The sequence below is a fragment of the Nerophis ophidion genome, linkage group LG22 (genome assembly GCF_033978795.1).
Source record: "Nerophis ophidion isolate RoL-2023_Sa linkage group LG22, RoL_Noph_v1.0, whole genome shotgun sequence".
Classification (NCBI taxonomy): Eukaryota; Metazoa; Chordata; class Actinopteri; order Syngnathiformes; family Syngnathidae; genus Nerophis; species Nerophis ophidion.
This window is the reverse complement of record NC_084632.1, coordinates 28,259,748-28,283,956: the sequence shown is the minus strand read 5'-3', so window position 1 is coordinate 28,283,956 and position 24,209 is coordinate 28,259,748. Positions and strand designations below refer to the sequence as shown.

Genomic DNA, 24,209 nt, shown 5'->3' with positions numbered 1-24,209 from the left:
TATTATTCTTTACAATGAATAAAAAAATAATTTACTTGAACATTGATTTAAATTGTCAGGAGAGAAGACAAAGGAATTTAAAAGGTAAGTGTTTAAAAATCCTAAATAAATTTTTAAGGTTGTATTTTTTCTCTAAAATTGTCTTTCTGAAAGCTATAAGAAGCAAAGTAAAAAAAATTATGAATTTATTTAAAAAAGTGAAGACCAAGTCTTTAAAATATTTTCTATTTGAGTTTTGTCTCTCTTAGAAATAAAAATGTCGAGCAAAGCGAGACCAGCTTGCTAGCAAATAATTAAAATTTCAAAAATAGAGGCAGCTCACTGGTAAGTACTGCTATTTGAGCTATTTTTAGAACAGGCCAGCGGGCAACTCATCTGGTCCTTACGGGCTACCTGGTGCCCGCTAGCACCACGTTGTTGACCCCTGTTGTAAACTGTATAGAAAATAGGTGCAGGGGTATATCAGCCTTTAAGCCTTTAGGAACTTGCTGTCTAAATATGTATTATCACAAGAGGAGCAACTGATTTTATAACCAAAACACAGTATCACCTGGTACTCATTTGGCGCCACAGTCACCACAACTTGACCACATCCTTGGTGATTTGCATCAACACAACATTTACGTCTGGTATGACAATGGAAAGTTCTACCATCCAATTCTCGAATTATTGACTGATGTGCCAAGCTTGGTAGTCAGGCAAACAGACTAGGCTATTATAATGTGTCTTGCCAACATCTGTTTGTGCCTGGCATTATTCATTTACAAACACTGCAAGGCTGATAGAGTGTCTTTCAAGCGGGACAGAACCTAACTGCCATAATTGTTGCCATTTGGTAAAAGACTACTAACTGAGATAATGCTTACGGAATTTGCAAGGATGAGTCAACCAGAAGTCAGTCAACAAATTAGGCCTTTCAATGTGAGAATGAGTTATGGCTGCAAAATAAGATGATCTAAAAAAAAGCTCCACTTTTCTATGGTATCTTGCTTCATCCGTCACACTCTTGGTACCCAACCCTCCTGATACACATACAACTAACACTATGCAGCATCGGGTCCCAACTTGTCTCGTTGCATTGCACGTCTGCTGTGACGGTTCTTGGAAAGTACACAAGATCAATGACTTGAGTGATTCTACACCAGTCCATCAATTTTGTTGAGTCTACAAAGTGTTTCTGCCATTATGTTGTCTTTGTTTTCAAATAAATATAAATAAAATGTCTTTAACTCAGATGACAAGGTAACGTAATTTGCTGATTCAACAGGACATAGCTCTTGATTTCATAACAAAACAATTTGTTGGAAAAACGTGTCAAAGTACATATCCTCAGGCTCTTGTTGACCTTTCATACTTATTTTCCTTTTGGGTGATTGACAGGTCGAGCTGTGCAACAATGGTTAACTCACCGTAAAAAGTAGTCATATATGACAATGAACTGCAAAGGTAAGTTAAAGAAAAATCCCAATGTACTGTAATTAGTATTTTAAAGCTATATTAGAGTCAAATATTAGATATTATTTCTGTGAAGACATGAGGGAGCTAAAAATGACAAGCGATTCCTGGCTTAGGTTCTCTACTCTGAGTGAAGCCATTTGACTCGTTCCCCTCCAGATACGAAGCAGAACCCTGTCAAGAAACCATTTAACCACGATTGAAGGTGACCACTCACCTTGGTTCCAGGTGGTCCTGCCGGTCCAGGTTTTCCATGTGGTCCATCTGGACCCTGAAACATTGTAAAAAATAACAAGTTGAATACAAAATGTTATCTTTGGTTACTGATAACAGTACAGAAATAAAATATGACTCATGATAAATACCAGCTGCTTCATGAGGGTATGCTTGTGGTATGCTTTTGGAAACATCCAGAATGGGTGATATCACCTCAAATTAATAACATGCTTTCCTAAACAAGGAAACTATTATTATCATACATTTACAGTTGCATTTAATCATGATATCAGAGCACGCAAAGTCTGTCATCAGAAATGATCCCAGACGTCAATAATACCGACAGATAATTAGAGGCTATGATACAGTATATCACAAGAAACTACTTTATTTGTAGTGCTAGATAAATAATGTTGTATACAGCATATGAAACATTATAAATATGATGATAAGGTAATGTTACAGTAAGTCATACTTAAAGGAAACACATGTTCACCTGTTTAGGGTTATGTATACTGTAGATATATAAATATATTGTAAAACATAGGTAACATGTATTGGAGTGTGAGATGTTCAGTCAAAAGATAATAATGGTTCAGGACTCAAGCCCTATCTTGATCACAGGTGTTGGAATTGGTAACTGGGTCTCTGACCAAATGGCTATGACCTGTGGGGTTCCTCAGGGGTCAATCCTGGGACCCTTCTTGTTTAACCTGTATATGCTGTTACACAGCTACAGTGAATCCTACTACTGGCCTGTTGATTCCCTTTGTCACTGCACCAGACCAGTATGCGGATGCAAAACAGTTTTCTTCATATAAAACTCTCCTTGTCTACGGCCCACAGAAGCAAAGAGAAAACATTAAAACCCTTTTTCTGAAACCCAATAACAAGGTTAGTAATCTCAGGGTAATAATGGACTCAGACTTGAACTTTAACAGCCACATTATGTCAATAACATCATCAGCTTTTTACCACTTGAAAAACATCACCAAATAAGAGTAATTATGTCTAAATTAGACTGGGAAAAAATAATCCATCTCTTTGTCACCAGCAGGTTAGACTACTGCAATGTTGCTGCTCGAGTCCTGACTAGAACCTGGTAGGTCTTCCTGTCACACACATAACATAATATAAAACAGTTCTGCTTGTTCACAAATCTTTTCATGGTTTTGCACTATAGTACATTTCTGACATGCTAAAACCATATGAACCATCTGAGAACCTCAAGAAATGGTCTCCTGCTCCAGCCCAGAATATGGACGAAACTCGCTGATACTGCATTTTAGTTTTATACTCTTTAAATCTGGATATCTTTTAGAGATTGTGAGACAGGCCTCAGCGGTGGTAATGTTTAAATCTAGGATGAAAACACATTTAACTCTGCATATGACAACTGGAATTATTTGATCAACACAGGATTTCAATTGAATTAGGATTACTATTATGATCCTTTTATTTTCATGATCTTGATTTTGTTTGTCTTCTTGTGATTGTATGCATCTGTCAAGCACTTTTAATTGCCTCACGTCCAAATTAGGGATATACAGTCCTAATAAAGTATTAGGGTGCTAATTAATTAAATAGGGCACTATAGTATAGTGCTTTTGAAAAGTACTGTTACTTTTTAAGACAGAATTGTCAGGCTTTCCCCTGACAGTTTGTTTTTGTTTTAGTTTTTTCCTCTGCATTTGTCTGTTTCCTCTGTGTTTAGTATCTCCTGTCTTTAGTTCATGTCTAGTGCTCTTATTTTGTCAGCTTCCTGTCTTGTTCCCTGAATGCTGTTTCCTCCTCAGCTGCAGCTGATTGGCACCTGGCCACACCCGTTGCCAATCAGCCCGCTGCTATTTGTACCTGTGTTGTCTTGTGTCAGTTGCTGGATCATTGTATTGTATTGTCGTTGCCACATGTCACTCTTGTCGTGCTACCTGTCATGTCGTCTTGTTACAGCTACTACCTGTCGTGCTACATTTTGTCCTGGTCGTCGTAGCGGTAAGCTGTTCTTGTTAGCCATTAGTTATTTCCAGTTTTTCTGTTTGCTATCCACTAGCTTCCATGCTAAAGTTCCTTTTTGTTTTCTAGCTTCCAGTGCTAGCTCCCTTAGTTTGTTATTCCGCCCACGTGCGTGCTTTTTGTTTGTTATTGTTTAGTTTTAATTAAATCATGTTTTCATATTCTATGCCTGCGTTTGTCTCTGCATCTTGGGTTTAAACTACAAATAACTCTGACAAGAATTGTATTTGTTTGTGTTGGCCCTGCGATGAGGTGGCGACTTGTCCGGGGTGTACCCTGCCTTCCGCCCGATTGTAGCTGAGATATGCGCCAGCGCCCCCCGCGACCCCAAAAGGGAATAAGCGGTAGAAAATGGATGGATGGATGATTTAAACTTGTATTAGTAGATTGCACAGAATAGTACATATTCCGTACAATTGACCACTAAATGGAAACACCCGAATATGTTTTTCAACTTGTTTAAGTCGGGGTCCACGTTAATCAATTCATGGTAAAAGAAAAGAGGGAGATCGTACATATTTTAGCTTTAAAACTAATGATTAAAAGTGAAATGCTGCACTGCAAGCGGTGCTTTAAATCATAGCTAACGTCCTTCCACAGTGTTTTATCTACTTCTAAATGACAAATTCTCACCTTCATAGTGACAAATAAAGTAAGTTTCTTACAAGTATCGTCCCTGCGGGATGCGGAATAGCTAAACATCCGTAGGAGTATACAATAGCTAACCCCTAACAGCAAGCTAGGGATTCTGAAAGTAAACAAATGAATTGTAACGATACCAAGAACAAGGGCCGTATTTAGTCACTATTACAATGACTAAATTTGATAATTTTTATTACGCCAAAATATTTTTAAATTTTTTATTGTTTATAAACTCAGTAAATATGTCCCTGGACACATGATAGCTCTTAATTTTGACCAATGTATGACCCTGTAACTACTTTGTATTGCATCAATACCCAAATTTGTAATATTAATATATATTAATAGTACATTAATATCCAAACAACAGAAGAATAAGTGTTTATTACATTTGAACAGAAATGTAGACATAACATGCTAAAACAAAAAGTAACCAGATATGAAAATTCCCATTAAATTCTTGAATCACATTAATAGTTTGTGCACTTAAGGCATGTTATCTTTTATCTTCAGGTATGCGAGTATTAAAATACAACTGCACAAACACAGACACACTTCCACACAGAAAGACACACAGAGCCGCCACACACTATAAATATTCTACATTCCTGCACATCTGTATCCCCGCTGCTTACAGGCCAAGCTTCCTCTCTACAACAGCCAAGAGCTTGGAAGGAAAATCTCATTCATCATTTGCATGTACAGTATCGGTAATTCAAAACCTGGCTTTCAAAACAGTACTTTCCATACAAAATGCAAAAGCATATTATTGCAACAATTATAGTCAAGTGTATTAAAACATACAGTAAAATCATATAAATATGTATTAATAGATGTTTTTTTTTCCTCAGCGTATTTTCAGAAGATGTACTGTCTTCTAAAAATAACTAAACACATCTTTTATTTTTTAAATAGCTGGCAGCACAAGTGAGTACACGTCACAGTCACCATGTCCAAATTGTGGCCACAGTGTTAATATTTAGTGTGAGCACCATTGCTTTGTATCATAACTTAATCCTATCGGGAGATGATTTCACCAGAACTGCTTTAGTTGTTTTTGGAATACACCTCCACTCCTCTATCATAGAGCTGGTGGACGTTTAGGCATCTTGCACTCGTCTTTGGTTAGTACATCATTAGTGGTATTTACTTGAGTTGCTAGACTTTTGAGTAATTTTCAGTTTATAGTGAATATTTAATATAGTAAATCCAATCCATAATACTCTAAAGCAGTGGTTCTCAAATGGGGGTACGCGTACCCCTGGGAGTACTTGAAGGTATGCCAAGGGGTACGTGGGATTTTTAAAAAATATTCTAAGAATAGCAACAATTCAAAAATCCTTTGTAAATATATTTATTGAATAATACTTCAACAAAATATGAATGTAAGTTCATAAACTGTGAAAACAAAATGCAACAATGCAATATTCAATGTTGACAGCTAAATTTTTTGTGAACATGTTCCATTAATATTGATGCTAAAGATTTCTTTTTTTGTGAAGAAATGTTTAAAATTAAGTTCATGAATCCAGATGGATCTCTATTACAATCCCCAAAGAGGGCACTTTAAGTTGATGATTACTTCTATGTGTAGAAATCTTTATTTATAATTGAATCACTTGTTTATTTTTCAACAATTTTTTTTATATCTTTTTTCCAAATAGTTCAAGAAAGACCACTACAAATGAGCAATATTTTGCACTGTTATACAATTTAATAAATCGGAAACTGATGACATAGTGCTGTATTTGACTTCTGTATCTCTTTTTTTCAACCAAAAATGCTTTGTTCTGATTAGGGGGTACTTGAATTAAAAACATTTTCACAAGGGGTGCATCGCTGAAAAAAGGTTGAGAACCACTGCTCTAAAGTACAAAACCCAAAACCAGGGAAGTTGGCACGTTGTGTAAATCGTAAATAAAATCAGAATACAATAATTTGCAAATCCTTTTCAACCTATATTCAATTGAATAGACTGCAAAGACAAGATGCTTAACGTTAAAACTACAAAACTTTGTTATTTTTTACAAATTCTAGCTCATTTGGAATTTAATGCCTGCAACATGTTTCAAAAAGCTGGCACAAGTGGCAAAAAAGACTGAGAAAGTTGAGGAATGCTCATCAAACACATCTCACAGGTGAACAGGCTAATTGGAAACAGGTGGGTGCCATGATTGGGTATAAAAGCAGCTTCCATGAAAGGCTCAGTCATTCACAAACAAGGATGGGGCGAGAGTCACCACATTTCCGGCTGAAAAATTAGACTTTCTCCTGTTCCAGCAGTTCTGTCAATCAACGTTATCATTCATTAATGGTGGGTACCGACACTCTACATCTTATAATTAAAAATGCATTTAAAACGTATGTGAGGCATATTTAGGGCCCAAACTTGGAGTGTGCATTTAGCATTTAGCCTAATTTTAACCGGCAAATGAAGAGATAGGGTTCTGAAGGTGAATTTAATCTAATTATTACAACAGTCACTTTAATTGCAAATGTTGATTCGAAATCAGGAGAAAAAAATGAACATCAAGTTGATGGGTTTATAAATTACAGGCGAATTTTCGCTCTGTGAACAACTGAGATTTACTCTAATGCAGTGGTTCCCAACCTTTTTTCAGTGATGTGAACATGTTTTTAATTCAAGTACCCCCTAATCAGAGCAAAGCATTTTTGGTTGAAAAAAAGAGTTAAAGAAGTAAAATACAGCACTATGTCATCAGTTTCTGATTTATTAAACCGTATAACAGTGCAAAATATTGCTCATTTGTAGTGGTCTTTCTTGAACTATTTGGACAAAAAGATATAAAAATAACTAAAAACTTGCTGAAAAATAAACAAGTGATTCAATTATAAATAAATATTTTTCCACATAGAAGTAATCATCAACTTAAAGTGCCCTCTTTGGGGATTGTAATAGAGATCCATCTGGATTCATGAACTTCATTCTAAACATTTCTTCACAAAAAAAGAAATCTTTAACATCAATATTTATGGAACATGTCCACAAACAATCTAGCTGTCAAAACTGAATATTGCATTGTTAAATTTCTTTTCACAGTTTATGAACTTACATGTATATTTTGTTGAAGTATTATTCAATAAATATATTCATAAAGGATTTTTGAATTGTTGCTATCATTAGAATGTTTTTGAAAAATCTCACGTACCCCTTGGCATACCTTCAAGTACCCCCAGGGGTACGCGTACCCCCATTTGAGAACCACTGCTCTAATGTATTCCTAAAAAATGTTTAAATAAAAGGTTTACTTAGGGCAGCACGGTGAAACTGGGGTTAGTGCCTGTGCCTCACAATACGAAGGTCCTGAGTAGTCTTGGGTTCAATCCCGGGCTCAGGATCTTTCTGTGTGGAGTTTGCATGTTCTCCCCGTGACTGCGTGAGTTCCCTCCGGGTATTCCGGCTTCCTCCCACCTCCAAAGACATGCATCTGGGGATAGGTTGATTGGCAACACTAAATTGGCCCTAGTGTGTGAATGTTGTCTGTCTATCTGTGTTGGCCCCGTGATGAGGTGGCGACTTGTCCAGGGTGTACTCCGCCTTCCGCCCGAATGCAGCTGAGATAGGCTCCAGCATCCCCCGCGACCCCAAAAGGGACAAGCGGTATAAAATGAATGGATGGAAAAGGATTACATTGTCAAAATGTGGAAAATAATGACTTTAGTACAAAAGTATTGTAACAAAAAGGAACCACAATCATATAAACATTCACCTCAGCTCTTTCCTTCATTAAAGCCATGACCACACCATTAGTTAACAACTGCCAGAAAAGCTCCTAAAAATGCCACATTTATTTCCATGACCAATGCCTACAAGCAGAAACTGGACCTTAGTTCAAAGACTTTGATAACGCTAACAGAATAATAGGTCCATCGCATAATGCTGAGCCAGCAGAAACAAGACCACAGCATCGCACACCGCCCTCAGCTTCCAACCACATAATGAATACAAGCCACACTTAGCCTCGGCCTTATAAATAAAAAGGTTTTCATGTGTTCTCTGAACCCTTTACAAGTAGACGTGTTTTAGTTTCTAGCAGCTGTTCTTATGTCCCCCAGCATGAGTAATGGAGGAGATGCATATGTAATGATTGGAGAGTGGAGCTTGCAGCTTAACCCCAAGAATGATTGGCAGGCAAAATGTAAGTAAAACAAAAATTAATACCATCCATCCATTTTCTACCACTTGTCCTTTTGGGGACAAGGGGGGGACGCTGCAACCTATCTCAGCTGCATTCGGGCGGAGGGCGGGGTACACCCTGGACAAGTCGCCACTTCATCCCAGGGCCAACACATATAGACGGACATTATTCACCCTCACATTCACGCACAAGGACCAATTTTAGTGTTGCCAATCAACCTATCCCCAGGTGCATGTCTTTGGAAGTGGGAGGAAGCCTGAGTACCCAGAGGGAACCCACGCAGTCACGGGGAGAAAATGCAAACTCCACACAGAAAGATCCCGAGCCCGGGATTGAACTCAGGACTACTCAGGACCTTCGTATTGTGAGGCAGATGCACTGACCCCTGTCACACCAAGCTGCCCCCAAAAAAAAAAAAAAAAAAAAATATTAAAAATTAATACCTAAAAGGGCAAATGAAGCTAGTAAGTGCACTAATTAAACAAGAGAAACACTATGACAGAATATGTGAATTATATTTATATAGCGCTTTTTCTCTAGTGACTCAAAGCGCTTTACATAGTGAAACCCAATATCTAAGTTACATTCAAACCAGTGTGGGTGGCACTGGGAGCAGGTGGGTAAAGTGCCTTGCCCAAGGACACAACGGCAGTGACTAGGATGGCGGAAGCGGGAATCGAACCTGCAACCCTCAAGTTGCTGGCGCGGCCACTCTACCAACCGAGCTAAACCGCCCAGACCTGGGAAGTGCACAAAACAGAGGAATGATCAATCTCTGACAGACAGGCAAGGCCGGCATATAAAGGAGCCTGATTGGCAACCAGGAACAGGGGTGAGAGCCAGCACTCAAGAGCAGACAGGAAAAGTGAAACAACAAATTAACAGCACTGGACATAAATAAACACACACGGAAAAATCAACACAAATCCACAATCGTCATGAAGATCATGACAGCAAAGCGATATCTCAAGACTTCTTTAGTTATAAAATCAAAGTCCGCTGGGTCAACATCACTTGACAGAACCAGCTATGTTCTGAATAGGGTTGTACGGTATACCGGTATTAGTACAGTACCGTGATTCTAATAAATCATATTCGATACTATACCGCCTCTGCAGACAAGCATGTTTGCTGCGAGTTGTTCGGCAGCGTACAATCACAGAGTACTTACAAGCAGACAGTGTGTGGACAGAAAAGGGAGAACGGGCAAATTTTGGGTTAATAACTAAAGATAAAGGTGAAGTTATAACACTGAAACGCCCTCAGGAAGAGGTGTTTTAATAGATGGGTAGCTGGCTAGCGGATAATGTCTATACACAGTCTGCAGTATTGTAACTACTTCTAAATCACTGATCTTTGTCTCCATGGTGTCAAACATAGTACATTTAATTTAGGCTTCTTCCCTGTAGGGTTATAAAGTATTAGCTATACATGCATCACTACCCACCACAGCATACCAGAGTCATACCATAGGATGTGTTATAAATGGTCTAACATGACAAAGTCTAGACAAGATTTCTCTAAGTCCAACCATTAACTATCAAGAACAATTATCTCGACTTTGAACACTCTACACACAAGTGAATGAAGGGCATATTTACTTAACAGCCATACATGTCACATTAAGGGTGGCCTTATGAACAACACCAAGACTGTCATAAACATGTGCCATTCAATGAAACCACATTAAACAACAATGGCAAACACATTTTGGGAGATTATTTGCACCGCAACGCAACATAAACAGTACAGAACAAATTCCTAGAATTCCCCGCAGCACCAACTCTTCCGAGACGCTACAATAAAAACAAACGCCATTGGTGGATCAACACCTAACATCCACTGTAATGATATCAAGTACAGGAGTGTATCTAGTTGATACTACTATGATTACATAAATAATTTTAGCATCACAAAATCTTCTTTAAATCTTATTTATATTATGTTTATAAACTCAGGAAATATGTCCATGGACACATGAGGACTTTGAATATGACCAACATCTGATCCTGTAACTACGTGGTATCAGATTGATACCCAAATTTGTGGTATCATCCAAAACTAATGTAAAGTATCAAACAACAGAAGAATAAGTGATTATTACATTTCAACAGACGTGTAGATTGAACATGTTTAAAAGACAAAATAAGCAGATATTAACAGTAAATGAACAAGAAGATTAATAATTAATTTTTACAGTTTGTCCCTCAAAATGTTGACAAAATAATAGAATGATAAATGACACAATATGTTACTGCAGGGGTCACCAACGCGGTGCCCGTGGGCACCAGGTAGCCCGTAAGGACCAGATGAGTTGCCCGCTGGCCTGTTCTAAAAATAGCTCAAATAGCAGCACTTACCAGTGAGCTGCCTCTATTTTTCAAATTGTATTTATTTACTAGCAAGCTGGTCTCGCTTTGCTCGACATTTTTGATTCTAAGAGAGACAAAACTCAAATAGAATTTGAAAATCCAAGAACATATTTTAAAGACTTGGTCTTCACTTGTTTAAATAAATGTATTTAATTTTTTTACTTTGCTTCTTCTAACTTTCAGAAAGACAATTTTAGAGAAAAAATACAATCTTAAAAATGATTTTAGGATTTTTAAACACTTGTACCTTTTTACCTTTTAAATTCCTTCCTCTTCTTTCCTGATAATTTAAATCAATGTTCAAGTATTTTTTTTTATTGTAAAGAATAAAAAATACATTTTGATTTAATTCTTCATTTTAGCTTCTGTTTTTCGACAAAGAATATTTGTGAAATATTTCTTCAAACTTATTATGATTAAAATTAAAAATAAATATTTTGGCAAATCTAGAAAATCTTTAGAATCAAATTTAAATCTTATTTCAAAGTCTTTTGAATTTCTTTTAAAATGTTTGTTCTGGAAAATCTGAAATAAATAATGATTTGTCTTTGTTAGAAATATAGCTTGGTCCAATTTGTTGTATATTCTAACAAAATGCAGATTGGAATTTAACCTATTTGAAACATGTCATCAAAATTCTAAAATTAATGTTAATCAGGAAAAATTACTAATGATGTTCCATAATTTTATTTTATTTCAATTTTTTTTTTCAAAAAGTTTCGAATTAGCTAGTTTTTGTCTTCTTTTTTTCGGCTGAATTTTGAATTTTAAAGAGTCGAAATTGAAGATAAACTATGTTTCAAAATGTATTTTTTTTTTTTTTTCCTGTTCCCTCTTCTTTCAAACCGTTCAATTGAGTGTTTTTTTCATCATTTATTCTCTACAAAAAACCTCTCGTAAAAGGAAAAAAATGTACCACGGAATGACGGACAGAAATACTCATTTTATATATATATATATATATATATATATATATATATATATATATATATATATATATATATATATATATATATATATATATATTTATTAAAGGTTAATTGAGCAAATTGGCTATTTCTGGCCATTTTTTTTAAGTGTGTATCAAACTGGTTGCCCTTCGCATTAATCAGTACCCAAGAAGTACCTCTTGGTTTCAAAAAGGTTGGTGACCCCTGTGTTACTGCATACGTCAGCAGCTAAATTAAGAGCCTTTGTTTGTTGACTTACTACTAAAAGACAAGTTGTCTTGTATGTTCACTATTTTATTCAAGGAAAAACTTGCAATAAAAAACATATGTTTAATGTACCCTAAGATTTTTTGTTAAAATAAAGCCAATAATGCAATTTTTTGTGGTCCCCTTTCATTAGAAGAGTACCAAAAAGTACCGAAATACATTTTGGTATCGGGACAACACTAGTTCTGACTATTTATTGATAGAAACAGAACACAAATGTATATCTGGTGTTGGCAGAACTGAAAAACTTCCACTAAAGGCCTTTGAGATAATATGAGTTGTATAGAGTACTATGACAGTCATGTGTAGCTGTTACTTGTTGTAGGATTACATCAAGAAAGTGCAGTCAAAAAGTATTTTAAATACAAATATGGGAAGCTCAGGAACAGAAATCCAAAATAAAGGTCCCAAACAGGAAATTACGTCCAGAACGGATTCCAGACATTCCCAGTTCCAAGTCACACCAGGTGGGAAGAGAGCAGATCAGCGGAAGGCTGGCAAATATGTGTGCCACTGCTATGAATTGGAACAAGTGATCTCCCCACCAACAAGGGAGCACAAGAGGGTGAGAAGAAGGATAAGTGCAGACCACAAGAAAGGTATGGCTCAAGCGCCTCAACAACAGGTGTCCAGCCTGTACTGCCCAGAGGAGCAGCTTCAGCCATTCCGCCGACACAGGAGTGGACCCAGCTGGAACAGAAAAGATGGATTGCTGAACCTTCCCTGCAGCAACAGGAATGAGCTGAGGGTCCCAAGTCGCACAGCGGCCAGGCATAGCCCGCCCTTTCAAGGACTGATTTTAACTGTCACTGTCAAGAACTGGCAAGGGAAGGAAGGTCTGGTAAAAGTCAAGACGAGTCAGCTTCAACTGGCAAGGTCAAGCCAATGCCAGGAATGGGTGGACCAAGGCATAGAGAAGGGTCAAAGCTCTATTCCGCTATCACCTCCCAGCCAGAACCAGCAGTGACCTGCCGTAGAGCACGAATAGGAGGAAACTGGAACTAAGACTAGTATGGGACCCAAGCAGGAGGACAGACTGTGACCCAGAGCATCACCAGAACTACAGGAAGGGAAACGCCGAAGCCAAAACCCCATTTCCAAGAAGACACTCCTCAGTCCATGCAGCATTTCCATTTAAGAAAGGCTCTCAAGATGTGGTCTCTGTGAGAAACTATTTGGCCAGATCCCTTTGTCCCATTTAGCCATTACTTGTTGTAGCATTACCTCAGGCAGGTGCAGTCAATACATTATTTTAATGGCAGGAATAGGAAGCTCGCAAAGAGTGGCATGACTCACAAAAATACTAGTCCCAAAAAAAAGGACTGACTCGGAAGCACAGCTAGGGTTGGGCTGACACACCGGGAAAGGTAGTCGAAAAATATCTACAGTACAAGAAGCAGCACAGTGCACAGAGCACAAGTACAGTAAATGTACTTACTATAATGAAAAAGTGGTCCAAACGTCAAACATGGACCTGTGTATGCCATGTGAGGCAAAAACACAACAATGGCTTAACTCAATGGTTCCTAAAGTGGGCTGCACGGTGCAATGACAGGTAGGGTGTGAGATGAAAAAATAATTAAAACTATGCACTGACATATATATATATATATGTATATATATATATATATATATATATATATATATATATATATATATACATATATATATATATATATATATATATATATATATATATATATATATATATATATATATATATATGTATATATATATATATATATATATATATATATATATATATATATATATATATATATATATATATATATATATATATATATACACATATCTATATGTGTATGGTCCTCTCTCAATATCAATATTTTGGTACCGGTACCAACATGCATATCAATACTTTTCGATACTTTTCAAAACTTTTCAAAATAAAAGGGAAGGACAAAACATTTCAATATTGGCTTTATTTTAACAGAAATTCTTACAATACATTGCCAACACAGGAAAAGGAAATACAAAATAAGAGTCTCAAATAAGAAATGTTATTGCAAACACAAAAAAATCACAGCTAGACATCCAACCTCACATATAAAAAATACACATGCCGGTGATCAGGGGCAGGCATCTTAAAAAATTAGGAAGGAAAGAAGGAAGGACGTTTTTAATATTCCCTTCTACCTTAAAAGTTGCTTTACAAGTAGGCTAACTTGCTTTTTTCCACCGGAGAGGAAGATAACAACTCTCTCCTCGCGAAATCATCTGTCAAAATGAGGTGGAACATACCGATGTATGAAGTACTGTATACACTAGACATGCCTCCTTTCGATAAGGTTCAAATTGTGTTGCTGACCAAAATTGAGCAACCCTTTACAGCTCAGCGACCTAACACTTTCCATTTATTTTTCTACTGCTTGTCCATCTCGGGTGTGGGGAAAGGGACAGGAGCCTATCCCGGCTGCACTCGAGCGGAAGTCAGGGTACACCCTGGAAAGTCGACACCTCATCACAGGGCCAACACAGATAGACAGACAACATTCACACTCACATTCACACACTAGGGCCAATTTTATGTTGCCAATCAATCTATCCCCAGGTCATACTTGCCAACCCTCCCGATTCCCCCGGGAGACTCCCGAATTTCAGTGCCCCTCCCAAAAATCTCCTGGGGCAACCATTCTCCCGAATTTCTCCCGATTTCCACCGGGACAACAATGTTGGGGGTGTGCCTTAAAGGCACGGCCTTTAGCGTCCTCCACAATCTATCGTCACGTCCGCTTTTCCTCCAGTCACATAATATATGCAGCTTTTAGACACACATAAATGAATGCAAGGCATACTTGATCAACAACCATACAGGTCACACTGAGAGTGGCCGTATAAACAACTTTAACACTGTTACAAATATGCTCCAGACTGTGAACCCACACCAAAGCAGAATGACAAACACGTTTCGGGAGAACACAACATAAACACAATAGAACAAATACTAGAACCCCTTGCAGCATTAACTCTTCCGGGACTCCACAATATACACCCCTGCTACCACCAAACCCCGCCCTCCTCAACCCCGCCCACCTCCATCTCCCGAACTCGGAGGTCTCAAGCAAGTATGCCCCAGGTGGATGTCTTTGGAGGTGGGAGGAAGCCGGAGTACCCGGAGGGAACGCACGCAGAAGATCCCGGAGCCCAAGATTCGAACTCGCTGTGAGGCACGAGCACTAACCACTGTTTAACCGTGCTGCCTCTGCATGCATTTGTGTGACCATTCTTAATTGCTCAATGTCTGCATTAAAAATACAGCAGAGAGTACATCCCTCAAAAAATATAACTTTTTTGAAACCTGTTAAAAAAGTATCGGTGTTTGACAAGCAGCAACATGGTCAAAGCTGCTGATAGCACACTGCAAAAAGTCAATGTTCAAAAATACGGGAAAAAAATAAATAAATTAGGGGTATTTTATTTGAACTAACAAAAATATCTGCCAATTGAACAAGAAAATTAGGCTTGTCAAGACTTTCTAAAACAACTACAATTAGCTAACCTCAATGAACCCACAAATACCTTAAAATAAGTATATTCTCACTAATAACAACTATACTGCTATATGAGTACCGTATTTTTCGGAATATAAGTCGCGTTTTTTTTCATAGTTTGGCCGGGGGTGCGACGTATACTCCAGAGCGACTTATGTGTGAAATTATTAACATATTACCGTAAAATATCAAATATTATTTATCTCATTCACGTATGAGACATGCCGGATGTCAGCAATCGTCACACACACACGTCAGCCAATGAAAATTCGGCGAAGGCGGGTCATGGCAGAAATGCATTGTGGGAAAAGAAGATGCTACAGCAATCGTCACACACATGTCAACCAATGAAAATTTGGCGGAGGCGGGTCATGGCAGAAGTGCATTGTGGGAAAGAAAACGCTACCTGCTACGGTACATTGGCGGTAACTTATAAAAACAGAGGGCTGAACAAAAATGGCACTGAAAAGGAAAGCATATACTGCAGGTCACAAGCTGGAAGTAGTGAAATACGCAGCAGGAAACGGCAATCGAGCAGCAGAAAGAAATTTTGGAGTAAACGAGAAACTTGTAAGGGACTGGCGAAAAGCAGAGACTGCTATTACTGAAATGAAGAAAACTAAAAAAGCTAATCGCAGGCAAAAAGCTAGGTGGCCACAGCTCCAGGATTCAGAAAGACTGGAATAATTGGAACTGCACCTGACGATGACTCTGACGTAAGCGACATACCGATAGAAGAGGAAGCGGCGCATTGTCTTCCTTTGGAGTTGGCAGAATTGTTTGGAAACGACACCGAAAACGAAGATTTCATGGGATTTAGCGATCAGGAGTGACAGATTGTTTGGTAAATGAATAGCATGTTCTATAGTTACTTGAATAACTCTTACCATAATATGTTACGTTAACATACCAGGCACCTTCTCAGTTGGTTATTTATGCGTCATATAACGTACACTTATTCAGCCTGTTGTTCACTATTCTTTATTTATTTTAAATTGCCTTTCAAATGTCTGTTCTTGTTGGATTTTATCTAACAAATTTCCCCCGAAAATGCGACTTATACTCCAGTGCGACGTATATATGTTTTTTTCTTTCTTTTTCATGTATTTTCGGCAGGTGCGACTTATACTCCGGTGCGACTCATACTCCGAAAAATGCGGTACGTATTTTTTATTGTTTCATCGAAAATAAAACAGCAAAGTCCATTTGGCCGTTATCTGTTTTAATATGAGACACAATTGTGTCAAATTCATGTTATTTTTTTTTTTACATGCTTGAAATAAGAAATGATTACTTTAAAAAAGTAGTTTTATACTTGTGAGTGCTGTTGACACAGCTTTGCAACAGTGGATTTTCTAGTTTTCAAGCATGTTTTACTCAATATAGGTCATAAAATCTCAGCAACAAGCTGTAATATTTTACTGAGATCATTTAGGACCAAAACACTTAAAACAAGTAAAACACTCCAACATAAAATCTGCTTAGTGAGAAGAATTATGTTATCAGACAGAAAATAAGCACATATCACCCTTGTTTGAGATATTTAATCTTACTTATATTTCAGTTCTTGCAGTGCAACTTACTCACCCGAGTGCCTCTTGCTCCTTGAGGACCAGGTAAACCAGGGGGACCAGGAAGACCCTAGATCAGAATGAAGAAGGTGGGGGAAGAAATAAGTTAGAGTACGGTAATGGCAAGCATTAACATGTAGTTCACTGTCACAGCCTCCAAAGTGATGAGTATGTGCAATATTTATGTGCAATGTGTATGAGTCATGACGCTGGAAGACGGATGCCAAGTGTGTCAGCTAAAAGTGCTTTTAAGAGAAGCTATAAGAAGCAAAGTCAGGTTACATTCTGGAGAGGAGACGACGATCAACTATCTCAAATAAATATAAATATGTATGATGGAAAAATCCCTCAATGACAACATAATGGACATTGATAGAAAAATAGTACTACAATAAGGTATTATTTTGAAAATTGTCCTAACACTTGGAACTGTTTTCTACAAAGCAAAAGAGTTATTAATTACTATTAAAAAAATATATATATGACGCAGATCTTGAATTGACTTATACAAATTTCAATTTAAACAAATTATTGCAAGTTTATAAACATTCCAAATAGAGATAATTATAGTTGACTACATTTGAAGGCATGTGTTGCTAATAAACCAGACCTGCCATAATGTTTCCATTATAAGAAAGTGTGTGACAGCAGACTAAAAATGTGTGTGGGTTTCCTCTGGAGCATCCTTATCCTTCATCAGAGCGATAGACCCAAAGAGAGGGGGAGTTGCACAAAGCTGCTCTTTTAGAGTCCCACATGCGGACACCAGGAAAACTGATACAACAAAAAAAACATACAAAACCTAAATAAATCAACATACCAAATAATATTTATGTGTCATAAACTTTTTAGAGTTGCTATGTGAGCTGTGACAGGAATCAACAAATTGTAAAAGCAACATTTATCCAACCATTATTTATTTATTTTTTTAAACAATTATCCTTTGCTCTCTGTATCTCGTACGAAGGAGCGCCTATGAAATCACACGCCTTTACTAGACGTGCGAGTGCTGTCTCGACTTTGCAGATTACTTTGGAATCTTTCTACCGAATTCTATTACAAAACAAGGCGTATTGCAAGCATGTGTGCGCATGTTATTGTGTCAGTGTTTGTTATCAAATGCTGACACAATAACATGCTTCGTGTAATACAGTTTTATCCTCCTGAGACCCAGCGTGCAGTAGATATTTCTGCCAGAATTGCACATTTTGAGGAAAAATAGCACCAATTGGAGGAAAAAATACCGTACTAATTCCCAGTACTTAGGAATCAATACCAGTACTCAACAGCAGCAGTGTTTGGTACTTTTGTGTTTGTTAACAGAAGTTAATTGTTTGAAACAAATGTTTTATGGTAACAGTTAAAAATGAGCTTTTCCTATGTTTTCTATTTACAAACCCGTTTCCATATGAGTTGGGAAATTGTGTTAGATGTAAATATAAACGGAATGCAATGATTTGCAAATCCTTTTCAAGCCATATTCAATTGAATGCACTACAAAGACAAGATATTGATGTTCAAACTCATAAACTTTATTTTTTTTTGCAAATAATAATTAACTTGGAATTTCATGGCTGCAACATGTGCCAAAGTAGTTGGGAAAGGGCATGTTCACCACTGTGTTATATCACCTTTTCTTTTAACAACACCTAATAAACGTTTGGGAACTGAGGAAACTAATTGTTGAAGCTTTGAAAGTGGAATTTTTTCCCATTCTTGTTTTACGTAGAGTTTTAGTTGTTTAACAGTCCGGGGTCTCCGATGTTGTATTTTACGCTTCATAATGCGCCACACATTTTTGATGGGAGACAGGTCTGGACTGCAGGCAGACCATGAATGTACCCACACTCTTTTACTATGAAGCCACGCTGTTGTAACACGTGGCTTGGCATTGTCTTGCTGAAATAAGCAGGGGCGTCCATGATAACGTTGCTTGGATGACAACATATGTTGTTCCAAAACCTGTATGTACCTTTCAGCATTAATGGTGCCTTCACAGATGTGTAAGTTACCCATGCCTTGGGCACTAATACACCCCGATAGCATCACAGATGCTGGCTTTTGAACTTTGTGCCTATAACAATCCAAATGGTTATTTTCTTCTTTGTTCTGGAGGACACCACATCCTCTGATTCCAAATATAATTTGAAATGTGGACTCGTCAGACCACAGAACACCTTTCCACTTTGCATCAGTCCATCTTAGATGACCTCGGGCCCAGCGAAGCCAGCAGCGTTCCTTGGTGTTGTTGATAAATGGGTTTTGCTTTGCATAGTAGAGTTTTAACTTGCACTTACAGAGGTAGCAACCAACTGTAGTTACTGACAGCGGTTTTACGAAGTGTTTGTGACCCCACGTGGTGATATCCTTTACACACTGATGTCGGTTTTTGATGCAGTACCGTCTGAGGGATCAACGGTCCGTAATATCATTGCCTACATGCAGTGCTTTCTCCAGATTCTCAGAACCTTTTGATGATTTTACGGACCGTGGATGGTAAAATCATTGCAATAGCTAGTTGAGAAATGTTGTTCTAAAACTGTTCGACAATTTGCTTTTGAAGTGGTGTCCCTCACCCCATCCTTGTTTGTGAGTCACTTAGCATTTCAGGGAAGCTGCTTTTATACCCAAACATGGCACCCACCTGTTCCCAATTAGCCTGCACACCTGTGGGATGTTTCATATAAGTATTTTATGAGCATTTCTCAACTTTATTAGTATTTATTGCCACCTTTCCCCACGTATTTGATACGTGTTGCTGGCATCAAATTCTAAAGTTAATGATTATTTGCAAAAAAAAATGTTTTTCAGTTGCAATTCCTAGACACTAGATGGCAGCAATGTTTGGTACTTTTGGGTTTGTTAACAGATATTAATTGTTTGAATCAAATTTTTTATGGTAACAGTTAAAAATGAGCTTTACTTATGTTTTCTAATTATATTTCTGAGTTTCATTTGCAAGTACTATACAGTAATCCTTCCATGCAGTTGCAATTCCTAGACACTAGATGGCAGGAGTTTATAGGCTACAGTTTGTAGCCTAACTCGGGAGTAGTCTTTGCCATGTGGCAGTCAAATCTGTGTTCATACTTCAAGTATTGCACTTATTACACACTTGGGGCTTGATCTACAGATATAAATACCACGTGATAAAACAGTGTGTGCAAACTATACAATTTCCTTTTTGTTTTGTCGGCACACCATATTCACTCTCTCTCTCTCGTACACAGTATGGAGTGCAGCTGGCGCAAGGCAGCAGCACACACCTGAGGTAGATTAGTGGCAGCCTATTTAACCTGGCTGCTGACAGCAGGTGAGCGCCGGGACTTTGTCTATCGCTTGTTACAGACGCATGTGTCATTTAGTCTCGCCAGCGGACTCTTTAGTTCTTCTTGGGCATCATCTTAGGTTTGCCTGTATTTTTCCTAGCCTCGTCTAGCGCTTTTATTTTGTACTTTCTTACACTGTTTTACTTTTTTCATTAAGTATTATTCCTAGCCTTGTCTAGCGCTTTTGGTTTTGTGTGAGTAATTTATCTTTGTAGTTTTTTTTACAGAGTGTGTTTATGTGTTAACAACCATCGCCTTTGTTTTGCTACTTCATCCTTTCTCCAAAATAAAAGAAAGAACTATTGTCCACAAACAAAACGTCTCTGCATCCTTGGGATCCACCTCTCCAGATCCTTACAATCCAGGCATGACAGAAGAGCAACAAAGGTATCAAAATTTGGCACTGTTGGAGTTTACGTGGAACGATACCCGGTTGTTTGGACAGAATTGGGCCGTTCCCTAAAAAAGTACTGAGTCCAGTACCCATCCCTGGTTATAGACTGTTCACAAATGTCCACTACAGTTGACGCTGAAGGATATTGTAGGTCTGTTACAGAATTTCTTTTTTTTGTATTTTTGATACATTATAACTCGAGTACAGTAAATTTCTATCTTTGTATTGACAATGTGGTAAACAACTTTATTGGAAAGCATGTAAAATATTATTTTATTCAATTATTTGAATTAGGACAGTATATATTAATCAATGTGTCAGGAAATACAGCTTCAGATAAATATGCTGGAATTAGCACAAAAGCTAAATTGCATCCGTTGTCCTAAGGCAGGGAGAAAAACACAAACATACAGTAAGACATACAGACAATATGGACACAAAAGACAAACAATAACACCAAAAACACAAAAGAGTCCAAGGAGAGGTTCCTTTATGGCAGTGTTTTTCACACTAGTGTGCCGTGAGATACAGTCTGGTGTGCCGTGGGAGATGATCTAATTTCACCTATTTGGGGTAAAAAATATTTTATGCAACCCAGTAATTATAGTCTGCAAATGATGTGTTGTTGAGTGTCTGTGCTGTCTAGAACTCGGCAGAGTAACCGTGTAATACTCTTTCATATCAGTAGGTGGCAGCCGGTAGCTAATTGCTTTGTAGTTTTTTTAAACAGTGGGAGGCAGTGTACAGGTAAAAAGGTATTTAATGCTTAAACAAAAAAATAAACAAAAAGTAAGTGCCCTCTAAGAAAAGGCTTAGAAGCTTAGGGAAGGCTATGCAGAACAAAACTAAAACTGAACTGGCTACAAAGGAAACAAAAACAGAATGCTGGACGACAGCAAAGACTTACTGTGGAGAAAAGATGACGTCCAGAATGTACATCCGAACATGACATGACAAACGACAATGTCCACACGAAGACGGATAAAAACAAAGTAGATGCGCGAAATAGCGCTCAAAGGAAGACATGCAACTGCTACAGGAAAATACCAAAAAAAGAGAAAAAGCCATCAAAATAGGAGCGCAAGACAAGAACTAAAACACGACAAACAGGAAAACAGCAAAAAAGTCAAAATAAGTCAGGGTGTGATGTGACAGGTGGTGACAATACACCTACTTGGAGTCAAGCGCTATATTGATGCATGCTTAGTTATGGTTTAAAGGCCTACTGAAACCCACTACTACCGACCACGCAGTCTGATAGTTTATATATCAATGATGAAATATTAACATTGCAACACATACCAATACGGCCTTTTTAGTTTACTAAATTGCAATTTTAAATTTCCCGCGAGTTTCTTGTTGAAAACGTCGCAGAATGATGACGCGTACGCGTGACGTCACGGACTGTCAGAAAATATTAGCTCAGCACCAGTTACGGCTAAAAGTCGTCTGCTTTAATGGCATAATTACACAGTATTTTGGACATCTGTGTTACTGAATCTTTTGCAATTTGTTCATTTAATAATGGAGACTATAAAGAACAATGCTGTTGGTGGAAAGAGGTGGATTGCAGCTGTCTTTAGCACCGAGACACAGCCGATGTTTCTTTGTTTGTTGTGAAGCTTTAACACAGAGTGGTCAAGCGAACATGTTTCTCTACGTCAACCACCATGTTTTTGGATGGGAAATTTGTGATATATATCTTACCGGAGAAATCATTGGATTATTTGTCGTCCTGCAGCAGCTGTTTAAAAGGCAGCTGTGAGCTTGGCTCCTCGGCTTCTCTCTGAGACACTGCGTGTTCACCGCAGCCATCCGACCTCGAGGTATGTCTTTACAATCTTTAAAATCTCACTAAAACACTATTAAAACAATAAGCAGATAAGGGATCTTCCAGAATTATCCTAGTAAATATGTGTAATTACATCTGAAACACTCACACTGCCGCCGCCCGTAGTTGTCGCTTTTTTTTTTCTTTTTTTTTTTCTAGTCCTTCACTATCAATATCCTAATTCACAAATCTTTCATTCTCGCTCAAATTAATGGGGAAATTGTCGCCTTCTTGGTCCGAATTGCTCTTACTGCTGGTGGCTCCCATTAAAAACAATGTGAATATGTGTGGAGCCCTGCAACCAGTGACGTCACGCGCACATACTTCCGGTAAAGGCAGGGCTTTTCTATCAGCGACCAAAAGTTGCGAACTTTATCGTCGATATTTTCTACTAAATCGTTTCAGCAAAAATATGGCAATATCGCGAAGTGATCAAGTATGACACATAGAATGGACCTGCTATTTCCGCTTAAATAAGAACATCTCATTTCAGTAGGCCTTTAAAGTCATATTCAACAATTGTGACAATGACTTTTTACTGTCAACTGACTTTAGTTTTTAAATGATTTCTGCTGGTGGTGTGCCTTTGCATTTTTTCAACGCAAAAAATGTGTCTTGGTTCAAAAAAGGTTAAAAAACACTGCTCTATGGGAGCATGACTGGCTTGACTTCGAACAATATTTAAGGACCCCTTTAAATGTCAGGTAGGTCCCACAGTTTCTTATGTGCTTTGGCAAAGTATATTATGATACTAATGTCACATAATAGTGAAACTTAGTTCAGACGTATAACACAGTATCAGCCTAGTATGCATTACACCTTAATCGAGACGAGAGGCAACCTGTACATACACCAGTATACTTGCACAGCGTGCTTGGTAAAGAGCCAGCAAAGCTGTGAAATGCTCCCTCCGGGAAAGAAAAAGCTCGCTTGCTTTCAAGTTCACTCTCAGAGGTCAAAACAGAGTGAGCCACTGAACTTCAACTGACCCAGGATTAAAAACAAGCTTGGAAATAGTGACAGTAGCCAACAGGACACATGCAGATAAACATAATAGCAAATAAAGGCCACGCATTTACGCCAAACAAATTAAGCAATGGTATCCAGCCAAATTGGCACTCACTGTTGTACTTTGATGCACGTATAAAAACATTTCAATCTGAAAGTAGGAGTATACAAATTTCAATGAAGTCATAATACTGCAAATAACATTTGATCCCATCCATCTCTATTACTCAAGATAATATTTCCCAGTGTCATAATCCAAGATGAAAATAAATGAATATCGGGTCACTGTGACCTTTTTGATCCTCCTACTTTGATCCTCCTCCGACTACAATTGATAGCTGACACATTTTCTTACAGTGAGCAATTGCATTTTCCACATGACGCCATCTTTATCCTGTTATATTGAGCGGAGTCTGACTACGGAGACAGACTTCAGTTAGACTGAATCTACCATGACAATATTATTAATGTCGGGCTCATTTTTTTGGC

General features: G+C 37.8%; 1 protein-coding gene across 2 annotated transcripts in view; it reads right to left on the bottom strand.

Moving 5' to 3' along the window:
* Positions 1-24,209, bottom strand: part of LOC133540752 (collagen alpha-1(XXIV) chain) — a 286,309-nt gene that overhangs the window by 191,812 nt on the left and 70,288 nt on the right. For both annotated transcript variants that reach the window (XR_009803719.1, XM_061883645.1), the window contains exons 4-5: positions 17,175-17,228; positions 1,673-1,726 (exon numbers count right to left, since the gene is read on the bottom strand). Coding sequence is in view for 1 of the 2 variants with exons in the window: in XM_061883645.1 (XP_061739629.1) it covers positions 1,673-1,726; positions 17,175-17,228 (108 nt within the window). In the remaining variant the exon portion in view is untranslated. The remainder of the gene's footprint in view (positions 1-1,672; positions 1,727-17,174; positions 17,229-24,209) is intronic.